This window comes from Sceloporus undulatus, chromosome 10 (assembly GCF_019175285.1).
Source record: "Sceloporus undulatus isolate JIND9_A2432 ecotype Alabama chromosome 10, SceUnd_v1.1, whole genome shotgun sequence".
Lineage (NCBI taxonomy): Eukaryota > Metazoa > Chordata > Lepidosauria > Squamata > Phrynosomatidae > Sceloporus > Sceloporus undulatus.
Window position 1 is genome coordinate 14,559,078 of NC_056531.1, and position 22,469 is coordinate 14,581,546.

At 49.0% G+C, this 22,469-nt stretch overlaps 1 protein-coding gene across 1 annotated transcript in view; it reads left to right on the plus strand.

The window, feature by feature from the left end:
* The window catches only part of ACACB (acetyl-CoA carboxylase beta), an 84,760-nt gene extending 68,429 nt beyond the window's left edge, over positions 1 to 16,331 (plus strand). Inside the window, exons 29-53 of the mRNA XM_042441434.1 lie at positions 824 to 961; positions 1,101 to 1,200; positions 1,289 to 1,396; positions 1,868 to 1,924; positions 3,401 to 3,464; positions 3,739 to 3,938; positions 4,147 to 4,302; positions 4,666 to 4,869; positions 5,301 to 5,456; positions 5,637 to 5,759; positions 6,321 to 6,590; positions 7,127 to 7,224; positions 7,320 to 7,440; positions 7,568 to 7,678; positions 8,672 to 8,815; positions 8,958 to 9,078; positions 9,621 to 9,717; positions 10,277 to 10,373; positions 10,922 to 11,057; positions 11,141 to 11,318; positions 11,948 to 12,060; positions 13,324 to 13,478; positions 14,209 to 14,379; positions 14,465 to 14,601; positions 15,422 to 16,331. Of these exons, the coding sequence (XP_042297368.1) occupies positions 824 to 961; positions 1,101 to 1,200; positions 1,289 to 1,396; positions 1,868 to 1,924; positions 3,401 to 3,464; positions 3,739 to 3,938; positions 4,147 to 4,302; positions 4,666 to 4,869; positions 5,301 to 5,456; positions 5,637 to 5,759; positions 6,321 to 6,590; positions 7,127 to 7,224; positions 7,320 to 7,440; positions 7,568 to 7,678; positions 8,672 to 8,815; positions 8,958 to 9,078; positions 9,621 to 9,717; positions 10,277 to 10,373; positions 10,922 to 11,057; positions 11,141 to 11,318; positions 11,948 to 12,060; positions 13,324 to 13,478; positions 14,209 to 14,379; positions 14,465 to 14,601; positions 15,422 to 15,545 (3,379 nt within the window). The 3' untranslated portion in view covers positions 15,546 to 16,331. The remainder of the gene's footprint in view (positions 1 to 823; positions 962 to 1,100; positions 1,201 to 1,288; positions 1,397 to 1,867; positions 1,925 to 3,400; positions 3,465 to 3,738; positions 3,939 to 4,146; positions 4,303 to 4,665; positions 4,870 to 5,300; positions 5,457 to 5,636; positions 5,760 to 6,320; positions 6,591 to 7,126; positions 7,225 to 7,319; positions 7,441 to 7,567; positions 7,679 to 8,671; positions 8,816 to 8,957; positions 9,079 to 9,620; positions 9,718 to 10,276; positions 10,374 to 10,921; positions 11,058 to 11,140; positions 11,319 to 11,947; positions 12,061 to 13,323; positions 13,479 to 14,208; positions 14,380 to 14,464; positions 14,602 to 15,421) is intronic.
* The last annotated feature ends 6,138 nt before the right edge of the window (positions 16,332 to 22,469 follow it).

Here is a 22,469-nt window from a genome sequence, read left to right on the forward strand (position 1 = left end):
TTCACACAAACCCGCCCATCCATCCCCTCAGTGTCTGCTCATTTGACAACGCTTGTTGCCGCGCTGATTAGCGGCTCATTCGGAACTGAAGAGGAGCGGGCCACCAGGGGCCTTATGTATGGGTGGGCGGGGCTACCGCCAACAAGTTGCAGAAAGATACATTACTTTCTGCCTGGAGATTCTAGAAGTTTCCGAGGATTGCTGCGCAGGCGCAGAATAAACCCATTTGTGTGAATTCGCAGATGACCACTCGAAGAAACACAGTTACAGGTGAGCAACCTGTTCATCCATTGCTCCATTGTGTCCTATTCTCTGCAGCAGCAGAAAACAAGCTTGCTCCGTCCTCAATATGGCCTCCCTTTATATACTTAAAGAGGGCTGTCATATCATCTCTTAACCTTCTCTCTTTCATCTGGGAAGAATGAGGGATCTGGAATCTCTTTTCCTATAGCTTGCATCCATTGTTCCAGGTCCTGTTCTCTGGAGCAGCAGAGAACAAGCTTTCCCTGTAGGATTGAATCCATTGCATCCATTGGTCCTGTTCTCTGGAGCAGCAGAAAACAAGCTTGCGCCCTCCTCAACATGACTTCCCTTCAAGTATTTAAACAGGGCTCTCATATCCCCTCAACCTTCTCTTCTCCAGACTAAACATCCCCAGCTCTCTAAGTCTCTCGTTATAGGGTTTTATGGTTTCCAAACCACAAACCGCCACAGGGAATTCTGGCCAATGTTTCCATCCTAGTCGTTCTAACTGTTCTCTTCGGGGCATGGCATGTCTTATGCACTTTGTTTCTGTGCGCGTTCGCCGTCTCTCCTTTTGCAGGATGTCCGTCCCGGTCAGCATCTCGAACCCAGACCTGGTGCGCCACAGCACTGAGCTCTTCATGGACAGTGGCTTTTCTCCTCTCTGCCAGCGCATGGGTGCAATGGTGGCTTTCGACAGATTCGAAGACTTTGCCAGGTAGTTTGGGGGACACTTTTTGGGAACAGCCCGGGAAAAGGCCCTGTCAGATCGCTCTGGGTTTGCCCAAAATTTAATAATGCCATAAGTCTCCAATTAACCTAATCCCTTTTTCCTCTTCTCCCCTTTTTGTTTCCAGGAACTTTGACGAAGTCATTTCTTGCTTCGCGGAGCCTCCGTCGGAGAGTCCGCTCTTTAGCGAAGTGCGGTCCACTCTCTATGACGAAGAGGACAACAAGGTGACCGTTCGGGGGGCGGTTGGCCCTGGCTTGACTGCTGTGTTTTTCCAGCCGGACTGACTGACTGCGTGGTCTTGTGTTTTTCCAGAGCGTCCGGGAGGAGCCCATCCACATCCTGAACGTCGCGCTGCGCTTTGCGGACCGCCACGAAGACGAGGAGCTGGTGCCCGTCTTCCGAGCCTTTGCGCAGTCTAAGGTCTTGGCATGTTTTGATATGTGTGTGTGTGTGTGTGAATACTGATATTGAGAATGATATTGATTACTATAATTTAGATTGGCTTATTTCGTGTATTTAATTATTTATTCATATGGTAGAAAACCTAAATTAAACGACATATAATAGTGAAATAAAAAGATATGGAGGGACTATGTGCAGCCCTGTGCAAATTTACAGCGCATGAATTATAAAGAAAATGTAATAACAACAACAACAACAACAAAGTTACATATTGATAGAAATTATGTTTTTGAAGCGGAAAGAAGCTAGAACGTTTAAGCGTAATTGTGGCCTAATTTTATATATATATATATATGTGTGTGTGTGTGTGTGTGTGTGTATATATGATGTTAAGTATACCGTTTGCATTGTTGTAGTTGCCTTTTTCGTGGCAATTAGTCCGTTTGTTTTGTTTTAACGTGGTTTATATCACTGGATTATTTTGATCAGAACAACATCCTCGTGGATTATGGGCTCCGGAGGATCACCTTTTTGATAACTCAGCAGGTGAGCCAAGCATATTTTTGGGGACATGCTCAAGGTTTGCTCAGTGAATGTATTAATAGTCATAATAATTAAAAATTATATTTTAATATTAATTCGTTAAAAATGCAACACTAATACAAATAGTGACTATAAAATACTAACACCAAATTGCAACATTCTTATTAGTTCCTTAAAATATCCGTCCGTGCGAATGTTAGTTGACGATCTGGCATTTTAGCAAATTAATAGTAACGTCATTGTTTTAACGATTGTATTTTATATGGAATTGTTTGATTGCTGTAATATAAATAAATATTATTATTATTATTATTGTTATTGTTATTATTATTATTAATCATGAAATAATCGTATAATCATCATCAAGGGTGGAGCATTTTCCCAGACATCGCTTGTCTGTTATTGTAGGTTTATCTTTTATTTGCTATATTTTACTTTTTAATGCAAATATGTATTAATATGTATTATGTTAAGCTGTTTTTGTAGAATGCATGCCATAGGCAGGTTTATTTTATTTTATTCTATTCTATTTTTAACTGATTGCATGTTGTTTTTGTTGTTGTTGTTATTATTAAGTTTTATTTAAATAATAATTTAAATAAATAATATTTATTATTTTTATTATTTATTACAATAATTTATTTTAATAAATTATTTATTTATTGTTTTTATTATTTATTTAGTTTTTATTTATTATTTATCTATGGTATTTATATCCCACCCTTCAGCCCTAAAGGCTATCAGAGCAGCTTATTATAAATAATAATTATTTATTATATTTATTATTGTTTATTAAGCTGTGTAAATTTACAGCGCTCTATAAATAATAATATAATTTATTTATATTCCGCCTTTTCCCAGAGGAATCAAGGCAGACTACAACAGAAGCTATAATAAATACAAATAACAATACAAAAATACAAATAATAATAATAATAATACATTGGTTTCACCCCACATCTTTTGTAAACTTGAACCCTTGGAAATTATGTACAATCTGACCTGGATTCTTTATCCACAGATTCAAATATCTATAGATTGAAAAATATTCCAAAATAAATTTAATTAGAAATAAGTATAATTAGAAATATTTATAAATAAATAAATATAATTATTGGAAATGTAAATATAGTTAGAAATAAATGTAGTTAGAAATATTTGTAAATAAATAAATATATTAGAAATATAAATATTGTTAGAAATAAATATAATTAGAAATATTTGTAAATAAATAAACAAACATAATTATTAGAAATATAAATATAGTTAGAAATAAAAATAATTAGAAATATTTGTAAATAAATAAATAAAACTACTAGAAATACAAATATAATTAGACATAAATATAATTAGAAATATTTATAAATAATAAATAAATATAATTACAAAGGTTTTGTGTGTGCTTGAAAACATAAAAAAATATTTTGAATATTTGGTTTCCTCTTTCTTTTTACCTGCAATTTCTAATTTCTGTTTCAGAGGGAATTTCCCAAGTTTTTCACTTTCCGTGCCCGAGACGAGGTGAGCGCCGCACGTTTTTTCGGTCGCTGAGAAGTACGTTTTTTCTTGGTATAAAAGAAGCCCAACAAAAAGCGATATTAACGATGAGTTAACATGGTAAATTGAAAAGTGAAAAAAGGATTATGGAAAAGAAATTTGTACGAAGAATACGTTATATATCATTTGTATCATAAAATTTAAAAAAATACTAATAAAAAATTAATTAGTAAAATTATATATATATTATATATTATATATCTATATATATTAGCCAAAAAACTCCTCCTCCTTCTCCGGCCTTTTGCGCGTTGTCGAAGACCGCTTATCGCCACTTGGAGCGTTGGCCTTCCAGTTGGAGCTGAACCGCATGCGCAACTTCGACCTGGTGGCGGTGCCTTGCGCCAACCACAAAATGCACCTCTACCTGGGCGCCGCCAAGGTGGATGAAGGCGCGGAGGTCACCGACTACAGGTTCTTCATCCGGGCGATCGTCCGCCATTCCGACCTGATCACCAAGGTAATCGATATTGAGTCGTGTCCGAGGGATCCTCTTCTGCACAAAGGCTGGCCAGGCTCTGAGACAGAATCATAGAGTTGGAAGAGACCCCAAGGGTCATCCAATCCAACCCCAAGTTGGCTCATGTTCAACTCGTGATCTACTAGGACTCCTGGATCCCTTTCTCGTGTCCAGTTTTCCAGCTGTTGCCCGTCTCCATCTTTTGCAGGAGGCCTCCTTTGAGTATTTGCAGAACGAGGGCGAGCGGCTGCTCCTGGAGGCCATGGACGAGCTGGAGGTGGCCTTCAGCAACACCAGCGTCCGCACCGACTGCAACCACATCTTCCTCAACTTCGTCCCAACCGTCGTCATGGACCCTTCCAAGGTATGTGGCCCCCTTTGCCTTTGAACCTATGGAAACCCACTGAGGGACCCTTCCAAGGAAATGTGTGGCCTCCTTTGCCTTTACGCAAGCCTTGCACGCATGGACCTTGCACCCTCTTGCACAGACCTTGCAGATTTTGCATGGACCTTGTTCCCTTTTGTATGCACCTTGCCTGCTCTTGCACGGACCTTGCCTGCTCTTGCATGGACCTTGCACTCTCTCAGCCTCAGTGGAAAGCAATGGTAGTAGCAAGCTCCCTCTGAGTAAACCTTGCCCAGGAGACTCCATAGTTGGTCCACCTTAAAGTTGGAGATGACTTGAAGGTGCGCAGCAGCAGCAACCGTTGTGTTGGATTCCCTCCAGATCGAGGAGTCAGTGCGCTCCATGGTCATGCGCTACGGGAGCCGCCTGTGGAAACTCCGCGTCCTGCAAGCTGAGGTGAAGATCAACATCCGTCTGACGCCAACAGCGCAAGCGGTTCCCATCCGCCTCTTCCTCACCGACGAGTCCGGATACTACCTGGACATCAGCCTCTACAAGGAGGTCAACGACCCCAGGACCGGGAGCGTAAGTGACCCCTCAGACCCTTGACTGCAGGGACGCAATGCCTTTGCAGACAACCTACTCCCCCAAAACACCCTTTTGTTAGCTGCATAGGAAGCATAATGGAAGTTTTGTGAGATATTTAGCCTCCTATGGCCGCATCTGCACTGCAGAATTAATGCAGTTTGGCACCATGGTTCAGTGCTGTGGGATAATGAGATTTGTAGTTTGGTCAGACATTCACCCTTTTTGGCGTCTCAGGGCAGGTTGCGTAAAGTGGAATTATGGCGATTAAAGCAGTATCGAACCGGGTTAATTCCTGCAGTGCAGATGCAGCAGAGGTGAGAGTTAAGAGGAATGGGATGCAACGGGAGTTTTGCAAAAGAAATCAAATGTGCAAGGAAAGGGAAGAAGCCATTGCACGCTTGACGTTGCGGTGCGTCTCCATGTTTCAGATCATGTTCCACTCCTACGGCGAGAAGCAAGGCCCGCTGCACGGGATGTTGATCAACACACCGTACATGACGAAGGACCTGCTCCAGGCCAAGCGCTTCCAGGCGCAGTCCCTCGGCACCACTTATGCCTATGACTTTTTGGAGATGTTCCGGCAGGTGAGGCGAGATGACTGCGCAAATGCCGCTTACGTGAAACGTCGACACCGTCGTCGTCATCACAGTGATATTTGGTTTATACGGTCCGCCCTCGTGGGCAGCAAGGGATGAAACAGAGCAGCGTGGCATGTGGGAGCGCACTGCCATTCAGGCAACCCACAATTTGCGTTTCCTTCACAGGCGCTGTTCAAGTTGTGGGTCCCCATGGAGCCGTGCCCCACGGACGTCTTGACCTACACGGAGTTGGTGCTGGACGCTCAGGGACAGCTGGTCCAAATGAACCGACTGGCCGGCGGGAACGAGGTATGGCCACGCAGTGGTCATCGGCCCAAGAGGTCCGCTCGGTGGACTCTATGACCCTTAGTAGTCCCTTCCGACTCTAGAATCCTATGTATTCCTGCACGGCAGAAGGAGGGTTGGACTCTATGGCCCTTAGTAGTCCCTTCTGACTCTAGGATCCTATGTATTCCTACACGGCAGAAGGAGGGTTGGACTATATGGCCCTTAGTAGTCCCTTCTGACTCTAGGATCCTATGTATTCCTGCATAGCAGAAGGAGGGTTGGACTATATGGCCCTTAGTAGTCCCTTCTGACTCTAGGATCCTATGTATTCCTGCATGGCAGAAGGAGGGTTGGACTCTATGGCCCTTAGTAGTCCCTTCCAACACTAGGATCCTATCTATTTCTGCATGACAGAGGAGAGTTGGACTCTATGGCCCTTAGTAGTCCCTTCCAACGCTAGGATCCTATGTATTCCTGCATGGCAGAAGGAGGGTTGGACTATATGGCCCTTATCATGCATTAATAAAAATATTTTAAAACCTCTCCCTTTATTTCCTCTTTTGTTGCTGACTGCGCTTCCAGATCGGGATGGTGGCCTTCAAAATGAAGCTGAAGACCCCCGAATACCCCAAAGGCCGTGACGTCGTGGTCATCATCAATGACATCACGTACAAGATCGGGTCGTTCGGGCCCAAGGAGGACCTCCTCTTCCTGCACGCATCAGAGCTGGCACGAGCCGAGGGCATCCCCAGGATCTACATAGCGGCCAACAGTGGTGCACGCATTGGGTTCGCCGACGAAATCAAACACAAGTTCCAAGTGGGATGGGTGGACCCTGTGGACCCCTACAAGGTTAGTTTAACCCATTAAGTTGCACTGGAAGAGCTACAAAGGCCTAGCGGAGTGTCCTCTCTAGGAATCTCTAGGTCCTCCAGGACAGCTCTGTGGTCAACATTCGACAGACACTGACCGTAGAACTGCGCTGGGAGGAGCTACAAATGCCTAGTAGAGTGTCCTCTCTAGGAATCTCTAGGTCATTCAGTGCGACTTTTGGTTAAAGTTGACCATAGAGTTGCCCTGGAGGACTTAGATATTCCTAGAGAGGACATAGTTAATAAAATCCATGATTAACCAAATCCGGAAAAGTCAAATGTGGAAGGACAAGCGTACTTTATCTTATAGCACAACCTTTCCGTTAACATTATTATTATTATTAACATAAGTTCAACCGAAATAACTTGGGTTTTTTTGGAGAATGATTATTATTTAAGATGGCGTCCGTAACGTCCGAATCGCGTTCTTCTGAGGCCATTTTCTTGGCTGTCAGATTCCGAAACGGAAATTTCCGTATTTCTTGGCCTAACGCTCTTCGCCGTCTCTCTCCAAAGGGATTCAAGTACCTCTACCTGACCCCCCAGGACTACACAAAGATGAGCGCCATCAACTCCGTACATTGTGAACATGTCGAGGAGGCCGGCGAGTCAAGGTGAGCGTGCGGCACGCACCTGTTTTCGAATCCCGTGTTGTTGCCTTCATTGCGCGCTTCACATCATCTTTTGTGACCCTCTCGTCCTCCCGTAGGTACGTCATAACCGATATTATCGGTAAAGACGAGGGCTTCGGCGTGGAGAATCTCAGAGCGGCGGCAGCCATCGCCGGCAACTCGTCCCTCGCCTATGACGAAATCATCACCATTAGCATGGTACGGATTTTATTATTTATTTGATGCCGTTCGAGGCTCAAGGATATAGAAATGCTTGCATTTCTGAGCGGATTGGTAGTGTTATTGATATTGGCGATCAATAAATCCCTTCGTTTCCATATGGCAGGTGACCTGCCGCGCCATTGGGATCGGGGCTTACCTGGTGAGGCTCGGCCAGAGAGTTATCCAGGTGGACAACTCCCACATCATCCTGACCGGCGCCGGGGCTTTGAATAAGGTAAGCAAGTGAGTCGTGTCTCGAACCCTAGACTCGGAAGGGACCCCGAGGGTCATCTGGTTCTGGGAGGACACAGTCCGAGCCCGCCCTGCGACGGACGGTCATCTGGCCTCCATTTAAAACCCTCCCAAGAAGGGCGCTCCACCACTCTCCAAGGCACTTCTTACTCTCAATAAGTTCCTCCTAATGTTGAGGTGGAATCTCTTTTCCTATAGTTTGCATCTATTGTTCTGTGTCCTTTGTTCTGGAGCAGCAGAAAATAAGCTTGCTCCCCCCTCAATATGGCATCTCTCCAAATCTTTAAACAGAGCTGTCATATCACCTCTTAGCCTTCTCTCCTTCGTATGGGAAGAATGAAGAATATGGGATCTCTCTCTGTACTTGCATCCATTGCTCTATTTCCTATTCACTGGAGCAGCAGAAAACAAGCTTGCTCCATTCTCAATATGATATTCCCCCAAAACTTTAAACAGGGCTGTCATATCACCTCTTAACCTTCTCTTTTTCATTTGGGAAGAATTAAGTATATGGAATCTCTTTTCCTCTAGTTTGCATCCAAGGCTCCATTGTGTCCTGTTCTCTGGAGCAGCAGAAAACAAGCTTGCTCCATCCTGAGTATGCTCCATCTTCAATATGACATCCCTCCAAATCTTTAAACAGGGTTCTCATATCATCTCTTAACCTTCTCTCCTTCATATGGGAAGAATGAAGAAAATGGAATCTCTTATCCTCTAGTTTGCATCTATTATTCCATGTCCTATTCTCTGACAGTAAGAGCTATTTGACAGTGGAAGATGCTGCCTTTGAGTCTCCTTCCTTGGAGGCCTTTAAACAGAGGCTGGATGACCATCTTTTGGGTATGCTTTGATTGAGAGTTCCTGCATGGCAGAAAAATGGGGTTGGACTGGATAAGGGCCCTTCTTGGGGTCTCTTCCAACTCTTCTATGGATCTGTTTAATTCTTGCCATGATGCATGTGTCTTGTTTGCACCAGGTCTTGGGCCGCGAAGTCTACACTTCCAACAACCAACTAGGAGGAGTGGAGATCATGCACAACAACGGGGTTTCCCACGTAACTGTCCCGGACGATTTTGAGGGAGTCTACGCCATTTTGCAATGGCTGTCCTACATGCCCAAGGTAGGCTGAGAGAGGAGAGGACATGCGCTGGACATAGGATGGACATGCGCTGAAACAACTCCACTTTCTGATGCACCTTCTGTTGTTGTTGTTGTTGTTGTTCTCCTTCTTAATCTGGAATTAAAAATGTTCCTCCTTATAGGACAACCGCAGCCCATTGCCAATCATCGCTGCAAGCGACCCCATCGACCGAGAAATCGAATTTTTGCCTTCCAAAGCCCCTTACGATCCTCGGTGGATGCTGGCCGGGAGACCTCACCCCAGTAAGTCCAGTTTGTAAATGTTTTTAGGGGAACATGGCGCCGGAAAGGTGCGCAATTTTCAAAACCTTCTAGCGGCCGAACCCAAAGGGTGCTCCTCTTCTCTTTCGTCCTGGAGAGGAGTGACTGGTGGGGTGTCCAGTGGGGTCCTGTCTTGAGCCCAGGGCTGAGCAATGGCTCTTCTTCTTCGTCCTGGAGAGAAGTGACCAGTGGGGTGTCAGTGGGGTCCTGTCCTGGGCCCAGTGTTATTCAACATCTTCATCAATGACTTGGATAACAGAATTGGGAGCATACTTATCAGATTTGCAGATGACACCAAATTAGGAGGAGTAGCTAATATTCCAGAGGATAGGATCAAAATTCAAAATGACCTGAATAGACTAGAAAGCTGGGCCAAAGCTAACAAAACGAAATTAAACAGAGAGAAACGTAAGGTAGAACGAGGGATTATGTTATATTTCTGGTGTTCAGTCTGCTGCCACTGTGATGCATTTCTGCTCTGTGGGTTCATGCTTTGTCTTTCCACATTTCCTTTCCTTGTGCAGCGGTCAAGGGGTCTTGGCAAAGCGGCTTCTTCGACCACGGCTCCTTCCTGGAGATCATGCAGCCGTGGGCACAGACCGTGGTGGTCGGCCGGGCCAGGTAAGGGCGAGAACGCCAATCCGCGAAACATTCAAGGGATGGAGACCCTGCTTCCGCCAAAGTTAGCGCTTAGTAGCCCAAAGCGAGAGGGAGGCATGACCGACTGACCGTCTGGACACTCTCCTGGCGCTAGTGGCTGTGTTGTCATTGCGCATGCGCAGAAATCCAACGCCTGCGACATCTTTGCTCTGCAGTTTATAGATAAAGATTCCTAGTCCTTATGAATATAGCCCTGGGCAAACTCCGGATGTCTTCCCCTTCCACTATTATTCCTAGAAGAGGGTTTAAATGAAAAAAACGCGTTGGGTTATTATCCAACAGGCATAATTTCTGCATCGATTGAAGACTGATTCAAAACAGGCATAATTCCTGCATTAATTCAAGATGCAAAAGTATCGAACAGGCACCGTTTCTGCGTTAACCAAAGATGCAACCTTTTGCACCTTGAATTAATGCAGAAACTGTGCCTGTTCGGTTTGGTTTTGAGCCTGGGAATGTACAATGGGGGAGCAATTTTGGTTTTGGAAATGATTATTTTCGATCTTTGAACCCGTTGCAGGCTCGGCGGGATCCCGGTGGGCACCATAGCCGTAGAGACGCGGACGGTTGAGTTGGCGGTTCCAGCCGATCCGGCCAACCCGGAGTCCGAAGCAAAGGTCAGGAGCAGTCATTCCAAGTTGTAAAGTCCAGAATAATTTATTCCATCCTTGGTGGCCGCGCCTTCAACTTGTTTCTGACTTACAGGGGGGGGGGGGGGGTTGGTGGTGGTTTGCGTTTCCTGCGCAAGGTCATCTATGGGGCTTCCATGGCCAAGCAAGGGTTCAAACCTTGGTTTAGTCCAATGCTCCAACCACTACTCTCAATTCCTCCTAATGTTGAGGTGGAATCTCTTTCCCTGGAGCTTGCATCCATTGCTCCGGGTCTCATTCTCTGGAGCAGCAGAAAACAAGCTTGCTCCCTCCTCAATATGGCCTCCCTTCAGATATTTCAGCAAGGCTATCATGACACCTCTTAACCTTCTCTTACTCTCAGGAAGTTCCTCCTAATGTTGAGGTGCAATCTCTTTTCTTCTCACTTGCATCCATTGTTCCTGGTCCTAGTCTCTGGAGTAGCAGAAATCAAGCTTGCTCCCTCCCCAATATGGCCTCCCTTCAGATATTTAAATATTTGAATGCTTCTTCATTTGTTTGCCCTTCTTCTCCAGATCATCCAACAAGCGGGACAGGTCTGGTTTCCCGACTCGGCCTTCAAAACGGCCCAGGCGATCAAGGACTTTGACCGGGAGCACCTCCCGCTCTTGGTCTTCGCCAACTGGAGGGGATTCTCCGGAGGGATGAAAGGTAGCGAGCATCCGGCGTCCGTTCCCTCCGTCGGACGTGGAAATGCTGGACGGACTCTGACTCTTCCCCGTCTTTCCCCGTAGACATGTATGACCAGGTGCTTAAGTTCGGGGCCTACATCGTCGACAGCCTCCGGAAGTTCAGACAACCCGTCCTCGTCTACATCCCACCGCATGCCGAATTGCGGGGCGGCTCCTGGGTGGTCATCGACCCAACCATCAACCCACTCCATGTGGAGCTCTACGCGGACAAGGAAAGCAGGTGGGTCGCCTCCGTCTACTTTCATTTCCCTGAATCCTACCTGGAACCTCGTCCTCTCCTTCATTATTCTCAGGCTATGAGACCATAGAGTTACGCTGGAGGACCTTTAGATTCCTAGAAGGAACACTTCACTAGGCATTTATAGGTCCTTCAGTGTAACTCTATGGTCAGTGTTGACCATGGTGTTTAGTTGGAAGAGCTAGAGATTCCTAGAAGGAACCCTTCTCTAGGCATTTGTAGTTCCTCCAGTGCAATTCTGTGGTCATAGTGACCAGACATCTTCCTTTTCCAGGACATACCCTACATTTCACCCTTTGGTCAGGGCAGAATTCCAAAATGTGCTCCATTTTGAACATGACTAGGAAGCATGTATTTACATTAGTGTTAGCTTTTATTTTTGTATTGTCCCATTTTCCTTGACTTCCCTGTTTTGTGGTGCCTTGTTCTCCTTTGTGGTTATGATGCCTGGTCATCCTGCCTATGGTCAGCTTCTGGTTGACGTTGACCGACACTGAGTTATATTTACGGCGCCACGAAGACGCAGACCTTTAGGGGATCTGGCGTCCGACTCAGGACCTAGGAGTCCTCTCATTCCTCGTTCTTACAAAATGGCTGCTTCTCCTCTGCAGGGGAGGCATCTTGGAAGCCGAAGGCACAGTGGAGATCAAGTTCAGGAGGAAGGACCTGGTCAAAACCATGAGGAGAGTCGATGCCACCTGTGCCAAGATCGCTCAGAAGCTGGGTAAGTGGCCAGGAGAGAGTGGGTCGCTTGAAAGACCACAGTTACAGGTAACCAACCTGTTCTTCTTCATCATGGTCTCTGCGCCTCACCTGTGGTTCTTCAACCCATGCGCAAGGGCACAGATGACCACTTGAAGAACCACAGTTACAGGTAAACAGCCTGTTCTTCTTCATCGTGGTCCAGGTGCCTCACCTGTGGGTCTTCAACCCACCTGTCCTGAACGGGATCACGCTTCCCGTGAAGGACTCTGTTCGCAGTCTGGGGGTGCTCCTTACACCACAGGTGGATGCGACGGTCAGGAACACATGTTATCAGTTTCGGTTGATACGCCAGCTACGTCCCTACCTGGGCCGGGAGGACCTTGAAACGGTAGTACATGCTCTGGTAACCTCTCGTTTGGATTTCTGCAATGCGCTCTACATGGGGCAACCCTTGTACCTTACCCGGAAGCTGCAATTGGTGCAGAATATGGCGGCAACACTGGTCACTGGTACTTCCAGGACCAGTCATATAACACCGGTCCTTAAAGACCTCCATTGGCTGTCTATTCGCTTCTGGGCGCAATACAAGGTGTTGGTTATTACCTATAAAGCCCTAAATGGCTTGGGCCCAGGGTACTTGGAGGACCGCCTCTCTCCATACAATCTGCCTCGCACACTCAGGTCAGCCGGGAAGCAATTGTTAAGGGTTCCAGATGCTAGGTACGCCATCACTACTCAGAGGGCTTTTTCTATCTCTGCCCCCAAGCTCTGGAACTCGCTTCCCGGCGACCTCCGCTCGGCCGCCTCGCTGGACCAATTCAAGAAGGGGTTGAAGACACACTTGTTCCAGCAGGCATACCCCTGACCCCTGAAGTACTTCCCCCCTCCCCTCTCAGCAGCATTGGAAGCTGGCTTGAGATTTTTAGGGTGACGATGTAATTGTGTTTTATTCTGATTTTATTGTCAATTTTAATTGTATTGTGGATGTTTTAACTATGTTGTTAAACCGCCTTGATCTTTGGAAAGGCGGTATATAAATAAAATATTATTATTATTATTATTATTATTATTATTATTATTATTATATGTGAGGACACAGGTGACTACTTGAAGAACCACAGTTACAGGTAAGCAAACTTTTCAAGTGTGAGGGCACAGACAACTGTCGCTCTTCCATGCCAAACCAAATGCACCTGTTCCAGGTGACGACGATCGAAGCTGCATACGGTCTACTCCCTTTTCTTTCCTCTTGCCCCTGAGAGTATTGTCTGGGATTGCGCAGGTTCCCCGGAGCTCTCCGAAGAGGACCGCAAGGACCTGGAGAAGCAGCTGAAGGCACGGGAAGACCACCTCCTCCCGATCTACCACCAGGTGGCGGTGCAGTTTGCCGACCTCCATGACACGCCAGGGAGGATGCAAGAGAAAGGCGTCATTACAGTTAAGCGCGGCGTCTCCGGAACGCCTCTCCTCCCAAAAATGCCTAGTTTCTCTATCCCCCAACTATCTGTCAGGCCCCATAGTCTGGTCCCATGCTGGGTTTAGACCTGGGTGCACATTTTTCAATGTGGTTTTGATGGGCAGGTAGCCATTGTTTCATCTGTATATCTGATGCTTTCAGGGTGGCGTACAGTAAGTCAGTCCTGGTTAGTCCTTGGATGGGAGACCGCCAACCAATACCAGGTGCTATGGGCTCTATTTCAGAGGCCCTAAAGAAAACCCTAAATGGACAAGGGATTTGAAGGCACATAGGCAGAAGATCCCCTCTGAACTTGGAAGCTAAGCAGGGTCAGCCTTGATTAGTCCTTGGGTGGTTGACCGCCAGCGAATAACAGGCTCTGTTTCAGAGGAAGGGATTCGCGAAACCCCTTCTGGGGATTCCTCACCTAAGAAAAACCCTAGATAGTCCATGGGGTCGCCATAAATCAGTGGGTGATTTGAAACCACATGGATGCACACAGCTAATACAGCCATACGTGGGCGCACTATACGCAGTTTCAAGCTTACACTGAAGCCACATGACAGGTAAATAAATGGTGCACATGTGCCACTAGCACGCCCATTGTTTATCCCCTTCCCACATAAGGGAATGACCCACTGTTATATTGGTGTTTATGCATTCGTTGTATAAGTAATTTAACCTTCCGGGGCTCATTTTGTCCCTGTCCAGGATATCCTCCAATGGAGAACTTCCCGCACCTTCTTCTACTGGCGCTTGCGCCGCCTTTTGCTGGAGGAGGTGGTCAAGGCGGAGATCCTCAGTGCCAACGGCGAGCTCAGCAACAGCCACATCCAGTCCACGTTGCGGCGCTGGTTCATGGAGACGGAAGGGGCTGTGAAGGTGTGTGGATTGTGTATTCCTCTCTCCGTCGGGTTTCACATGCTCCGGATTTTGACGCCGCGGCATGTTTTTCTCCGTCTTTTAGGGCTACCTGTGGGACAACAACCAGGTGGTGGTGGAGTGGCTGGAGAAACACCTGCAAGAAGAGGACGGGGCTAAGTCTGCCATCCGGGAGAACATTAAGTACCTGAAGCGGGACTATGCCCTCAAGCACATCCGGAAGTGAGTAGCGAGCAGTGAGTAGGTGCCATTCCCACTGAGTACTGGCTTACTCTAAGGTGCCCCGACTGGGATGCTTACGGGATAAATCCAGTGTTAGTCTGGGCTAGAGTAGAACTAAACCCTACATAGTTTAATGGGATAAGGACTTTGGAGACCAGGGTCCAGATGCTCAGAGGGCCACACTCTCTCGGCCTCAAAGGAAGGAAATGGGGGTGAAACCCCTTGAAATAAAGCCGGCCATAAAAAACCCATTATAGGGTTGACTTGGGGTTGCTATAAGTTTGAAATATCTGGAAGACACACAAAACCAACCATTTCAGTCAGCACTTTGTTGCTGTTCTTGTATGTACGCGGGTCATGCCTGACTTGGGGCCGGCCCTAAGGGGAACCTAACATGGGGTTTTCTTGGCAGGTTTCTTCAGAGGGGCTTTGTCATTGCCATCTTCTGAGGCTGAGAGAGTGTGACTTGGCTGAGGTGGGTTTCTGTGGCTTCATGGGGATGGTCTCCTGGGGGCAGTCCTGGCCCAACATTCACATCCTAATGCCTTGCTGGCTCAGTAGTCACTATTACCAGATTTCAGTGGCTTTACTCCAGTTGGGAAGACATTTGCAGACCCTACTCAAGGGCAGCCCAATTGAGGGCCATGAATTGCCTCTTCTGGGGGTCTCTGGGGAAGGTCCCAAGGTCCAGCTGAGGAAGAAGAAGGTGGCCTGTGAGCTCTCCAGTGCCGCCCATCTTGTGTGACGTCTGGGCTCTACATAATAACACCCCGTTTTCTTCGTCCCCAATCCCCTTCTCTATCTCTTGTACCCTCCACAGCTTGCTTCAAGCCAACCCTGAGGTGGCCATGGACTGCATAATTCACATGACGCAACACCTGACGCGGGGTCAGCGGGCACAGGTTGCCCGCCTCTTGGCCACCATGGACAGCCCTGCCTCATGATTGCGGACGGGAAGACCTCCAGCGACGAAGGCCAAAATCATAAAGAACAGATCCAAGTCTGGTGAGTTCCTCCCTGCTTCTGTGTATGGAGCAATACTGGCGCAATGTCATGCAGCATCCTCAGCAGGAGCCGCCATTTTGTGCAGTGTTACGGCCTGCGCTCGACGGAGGACTAAACAACCTGCGGCTTCAGGGACTGTGCTTTGTTGATGGTCAAAGCATGACCAAGATAAGTGTTAACGTTTTAAAAGAGGAATTTAAGACTTTTGAAAGCAATTGTACCATGTGCTGAAATTTCCTTGTACCTCATGCACGTGAGAAGACGCCACAGTATGAACGAATGTATTTGCAAGTTTGCTGCAAGCCAAAGACAGCCTTTCAGTGGGGCGAAGAATACTCAGGTTGTGTATGCTTTCCTGGACTTGAGAGTTTCAAAGACTTGAAAAATGAAATTTAGCGTATAAAAAGGCGAAGGGGAGCGCAAGTCAATGAAGGAAATGCTCAGTGTTAAGCATATTCGGCGCAGAGCATTGTGCGGATTTGCACCGATCTTTCAACGTGCAAAATAGGTTGCGGTTGGCTGTGGGTCGTTTGGGAATGTATTGAGTGGAAGGGTTTTTATACACACACACACACACACACATTAGCAAAGTGTTAATATGAACATTGCTCTTTCTCATAGGAAGGGAGTTAGTGGGTCTGGGCACATTGTCACACAGAAGAGAAAATAAAAACCACTTTTTGGATCAAGTCTGAGCAAAGTTTATTAAAATGGCTTTTCATACAGACTCCTTTGCATTTCTTCTTCGTGGTCTCTGCGAATCATACAAATGGGTTTCACTGCGCCTGCGCAGTGCTGTTCGGAAACTTCTAGAATCGCTGGGCAAAGTACACTTTGCAACATATAGAAACTTTTTGGCGGTAACCCCGCCCCCCTCCTATAAAGCCCCGGTTCCCGCTCTTTTCCCCACGTTTGGCTGCTGTTTGGAACTTCGCTGCTGTTGCTCGTTGTTTGGATCACCGGTTTTTCTGACTTGGACTGCTTTTTGGATTTTGACTTCTCTGTTTTCCCGGTAATTTGGACCTTTGGACTGTCGACTTCGATTTTGGATCTCCGTTTGGCTTGGCGACCCGGCAAGTATGTCTCCGCCGTTCAAGAAATGTGAGGTCTGCGGAGGAAAGGTCCCGGTCCAAGACCCACATTCCTCTTGCCTCCTTTGTCTGGGAAGGGACCATGATGTGAAGGCTTGCCCGTTATGTAAATCGATGTCTTCCCAGGCCAGGAAGAATAGGGAGTCGCGACTGACATCCGCGATTGCCCAGGGAAAGATCCGGGAGGGGGACCCCCGTCCTTCTTCGGCCCCCTCGGCCTCGGTTGCGGTGCCTCCCGTGTCTTCGCGGGACAGCCCGGCCAGCGCTCTACCTGCGTCTGGCTCTTCAGCCCATGGCTCCAGAGAGCCCAGTGTTGTCTCTGACGTGGCCCATGGTTCTGCCAAACCCAGTGCCACCTCCAAGCCCGCCAAGAACCCCCAAAAATCGGGGTCCGCGGTGCCTACCGCCCCTTCACCGGTCCGTGTGGAGCAAGTTCCCGGGGATGCTCCTACTACTCCAAAGCGGGGAGCCTCCAACCATAAGGCTCGCAAGGCGGCTTCGGCTTCAGCTTCCAGCCCGAAGAAACCCAAGGATGGATCCAGGCATTCTAAGGCTCACTCCAAGTCCTCCAAGCCGGACGTCTCCGAGGTTTCAAAGTCGGGGGCTGACACCAGCAGGAAGAATAAGACCAAGTCGGGATCTAGGGTTTCAGAGCTCCCTATCCCCTTCTTTCCACCTGATGCCCCACGGGAGTCGAAGTCAAGCAAGAAGAGGCCCTCCGCTGCCTCGACTCCGGATGTTGTGGCATCAAAGAAGACCAGGTCGGCTTCCCCTGTCAAGGCTGTCAGTCGGCGTGACCGTTCTCTGTCCCAATCCAGGTCTCCATCTCCAAGGGCTCCACCGGACAGGGATGGGCGTTGCCGTTCACTCCAAGATGATCGTCCTAGGGGCCACCCCTCTGGCACCGAGGACACCACCACCAGAGGAGACGTGGCTTCAGTCCCGGGTTTTTCGGCTTCAACGGTTCAGTTTTCGCACCCGGAGGAGGTGGACTCCCGTGTACAGCGAAGGAGGTCACCGACCCCCCTCCCACGCTCACCGGGCCGAGACCTTGAGGACGACTCCTACTTTTATGACTCCGAGACCGACCGATACTACATGGCGGTACCGAGAGATGTGGCCATGCTCAAATTCCCTTCCACCCATGACCGACACCGGGAGGATAGACATCTGGAGGTGGCTACCTCTTCTAAGACAACCCGGACTCCGTCTGCTCACTGCCTGGCGGAACATCCTGGGACCAGGGTGACCGTGGATCTGTTGGCTTCGGACTCCGAACCAGACCCCCTCCCCGAGTCTGAACGTTCCTCGGATGAAGAGGACCTTCCGCAAGACTCCCCTCAAGGGCTTCACCATCCGGAACCAGCCTCTCAAACCGACGACGTGCGGTCATTTAGTGAACACGTCATAAAGATGTCTCGTGCCCTGGACATAGAGTTGGCCTATCCAGAGGAGACCGCCAAGGACCCGGTTGAACGACATGTCCACGGTCGCATTCAAACACCCCCTGCCATACCGTTCCTGCCTTCGTTGGAGACTCTTGTGAAGCGCTCCTGGGATGCTCCCTCTTCTCTCCTGGGCCCGCCCCGGAAGATAGAGTCCCTCTACAAAGTGGCTTCTACGAATGCTCCATGGTTGGCCGCTCACCCTTGCCAGAATTCTGCAATCGTCGAGGGTGCCCAGCAGACGTCAATCTAGCGTCAAGCCACCTCACCAGTTGATAAAGAGGCCAAGAAGATCGACTCATTGGCCAAGAAGGCCTATTCGGCGGCCGCCCTAGTGGTCAAGGCCACTAACTATGCTGCCTGCATGGGCGCATACGTCCAGACCCTGATGGAGGGGATCTCCCCGGTCATCCCTAATGTCCTGGATGAGGTCCAGCGTACTCTGACTGAGATTAGGGACGAGACCCACTCCATCGGCAGCTGGCTTATCACCACCTCAAGAAACATCGTGGAGTGCTCCGGTAGGGCGATGGCAGCTTCAATCGCTCTGAGCGCATGGCTCCGTGGTTCTGACTTGAACCCGAACGTCCGAGCCACCATCGAAGACATGCCAATTGACGACTTGGGACTGTTCCATGCTGAGACGGATGACAAACTGAACAGAAAGTTCAGAATGAAGGCGGCCGCGAGAAAGCATGGCATGTCGGCCCCGGCGGCTTCTCCGTTCCGAAGACGTCCGCATCCGTGGCAACACCATCAAGGTCAGTCCCAGAGGTCCTTCTACCAGGAACGACAGTTCAACCAACAGGGCACCCAGCAGCAGAGGGCTCCTTCCCAGTCGTCTTCTTCCTCTGGCCGCCGCAACCAGCCTGCCCGGTACCGTAAGAGCCGCCGGCAGAACTTTGATCAGGCCAAGAAGAGGGCATGAGGGCCCCTCGCGCACTTTGTCCACCCCACTCCGTTCTTTTTGGACATTCTCAGGCCCTATGTCACCGTTTGGGCCTCCATTACTTCCGACTCCTGGGTCTTAAACATTGTCCGTAGGGGTTATACCCTCGAGTTCGAAGAGCTCCCGCCCACCGGAGCTTTTATTTCCACTGTCCCCTCAGACACCCTTCTCGACGAAGTGCACTCCCTGCTCCAGAAAGGGGTAATTTCACCGGTCCCACCTGAATTATTGTCTAGATCTTTCTTTTCAAGGTATTTCACCGTACCAAAGTCAGACGGTGGAGTCAGACCTATCTTGGACTTGAGGGACCTTAATTTCTTTCTTAAGTATCGATGCTTTCGAATGGTAACCTTGGCTTCCATTTTACCATTGCTCCACCAGGACCTCTGGTTTGCCACAGTCGACCTCAAGGATGCTTATTTCCACATAGGGATTCGAGACTCCCACAGGAGATTCCTCGCCTTCGCCATCGGCTCCGCCGCTTACCACTACAACGTCCTGCCATTCGGTCTGGCCACGGCTCCGAGGGTCTTCACGAAGTGCATGGCACCCGTAGTGGCTTACCTCCACCAGAGGGGCGTCAGAGTCTTCCCGTACCTGGATGATTGGCTGCTGGCAGCTCCCTCGCGAGAGGAGCTCCGGGACTCCGTTCACGCTGCGCCTTCTGTCAAGCTTGGGACTGGTCGTCAATCTACAGAAGTCTTGCTTGACACCGGCCAAACAGGTCCATTTCATCGGCTCCATTCTCGACTCCGAAGAATGCAACGCATACCTGCCTCGGGACCGCTTTTTGGCCTTGTCGGTTGCAATAAATGCCGTCCGGTCCCACAGGAGAGTAAAGGCAAGGAACATTCAGGTTGCCCTAGGACACATGGCTTCCACCACGTTCGTGACTCCATGGGCAAGACTGCAGCTGAGGCCGCTCCAGACTTGGTTCCTGTCGGTCTTTGACCCCCATGACGGACTCCCCAAACAAATGGCTCACCGTACCGAGACCCGTCGCCGCCTCCCTACTGTGGTGCCTAGACTCCCGCAACATTTGTGTCGGCATGCCCTTCGCTCTGCCTCAACCGCAGTTGACCCTAACGACAGATGCGTCAATGGAGGGCTGGGGCGCCCATCTTCTGGACTTGTGTGTAAGGGAGAGATGGTCTCGACAGGAGTGTCCTCTTCACATCAACGCACTAGAGATGTTGGCGGTGGAAAAAGCACTGAGGGCCTTCGAATCCAGCATCACGGGCAAGGTGGTCCTCCTCAGAATGGACAACACCACCGTGATGTACTATGTCAACAAACAGGGAGGCACCAAGTTGAGGACGCTCCTAGACATTACGCTGAGAATCTGGGACTGGTGTATCCAAAGAGACATCCTTCTCCAGGCGATTCATCTGCCGGGGGACGAGAACACACTGGCAGACCAGCTCAGCAGGGCCTCCTCAACCTGCCACGAATGGAGACTGCATCCGGGGACGGTCAGCGACTTGTTTTGTCGGTGGGGAACTCCTCGGATTGACCTGTTTGCAACTGCCTCCAACAGTCATTGCCCACAGTTCTGCTCCCGAATGCGTCACGAGAGATCTCTCGGGGACGCGTTCGCCTTCGATTGGTCCGGGGAGACGCTCTACGCCTTTCCCCCGTTCCCCCTGCTCACCAGAGTGGTCTCGAAGATGTTGAGGGAACACGTCGATGCGATCCTCATCACGCCGTGGTGGCCGAGGCAGCCGTGGGTCCCATCGCTGTTCCACCTCTCCAACGACAAGTTTCTCTGGTTGGAGTCGCGACCAGACCTCCTCACTCTCCAAGATGGGAGAGTCCGGCATCCAGACATCGACACGCTACCGATGGTGGTGTGGAGGCTTCGCCGCTGACGTTGCTCCCTCCTTCAGTACAGAGGGTGATCCGTGCCGCACAGAAGCCGGCGACCCAGAAGTCCTATGCCTCCAAGTGGAGGAGGTTTCTTCATTTCCTTGATGAGAGGGGCCTGCCACCGCGTAGCGTCACGGTACTGGTGGTGCTAGAGTTCCTGATGTCCTTGGTGGATGCGGGGCTGTGCCTCACGTCCGTTAAATGTTATCTTTCGGCCATTTGTTCTCACTTTCAATATGATGGTTTGCCTTCCTTTTTCAGGGACCCTCTCGTTAAAAACTTTTTGAAGGGCTGCAATAACCTCCATCCCCAGGTCTCGGCTCCTGCCCCGGCTTGGAGCTTGGATGTTGTACTGTCCGCCCTCCAATCCAAGCCCTTTGAACCCTTGGCCACAACGGACTTGAGACTATTGATTTGGAAGACTGCATTCCTTGTGGCCATAACTTCTGCCCGCCGGGCGGGAGAACTTTGTGCTTTACGGAGGGATGAGCCCTTCCTTCGGTTCCACAGGGACAAGGTGGTGCTCCGAACCGATATCACCTTCCTCCCCAAGGTGGTTTCATTTTTTCACATGTGCCAGGACATTGTTTTGCCTACCCTAGCCTCGAACCCATCCACGACTGAGGAACGCAGCTTGCATATGCTGGACGTTCGTAGAGCCTTGGCTTTCTACTTGGACAGGACTGCAGGTTCGAGTCGTTCTGAAAGACTTTTCCAATTTTATTCGGAGCCGAGGAAGGGACTGCCTGTGTCATCTCGGAGACTGTCAAAGTGGGTGGCAAACACCATCCATCTCTGTTATGAACTATCGGGCAAGTCGGCTCCAATCAGGGTACACCCGCATGCGACCAGGGCGGTTGCAGCATCCTCTGCTTTCCTTGCAGGGATCTCTTTGGAGGATGTGTGTAAGGCTGCGATTTGGTTCCAGCCTTTGACGTTTATTAAACACTATAGGCTGGACAACAGGTCTAAAAGTGATGCAGCCTTTGGGAGGGCAGTGTTGGTCTCAGGTTTACATTGACCATGTTGCTGTTTAAGTTGCATTTATGACACTGTTCTCTATACGGTTGTATACACCTTGCTTTACCCTCCAGGTTTTGGATTACCTGTCTTGAGTGTCATGGTTGCCTTGTAGATACTGTGTTGGTATTTCTCAGGTAACAAAGAATGACTGACTCATGTTGGACTGATTAAAGGTTTATTGTTCAATAAAAACATTTGTTAACCTAGCTTGGGTTCAGGACACTCCCTCCGCCGTTACCTAAGCTTGTCAGTCTAAACCCATTTGTATGATTCGCAGAGACCATGAAGAAGAAGGACAGGTTACTCACCTGTAGTGGTATTTCTTCGAGTGGTCATCTGCGAATACATACAAATCCCGCCCGTCCTCCCCTCGGTGTCCTGCTCGGTTTGGCTCTGTTGACATCGCCTACTTGGCGGAAAAATTTTGGAACTGAGGAAAAGAGCGGGAACTGGGGCTTTATAGGAGGGGGGCGGGGTTACCGCCAAAAA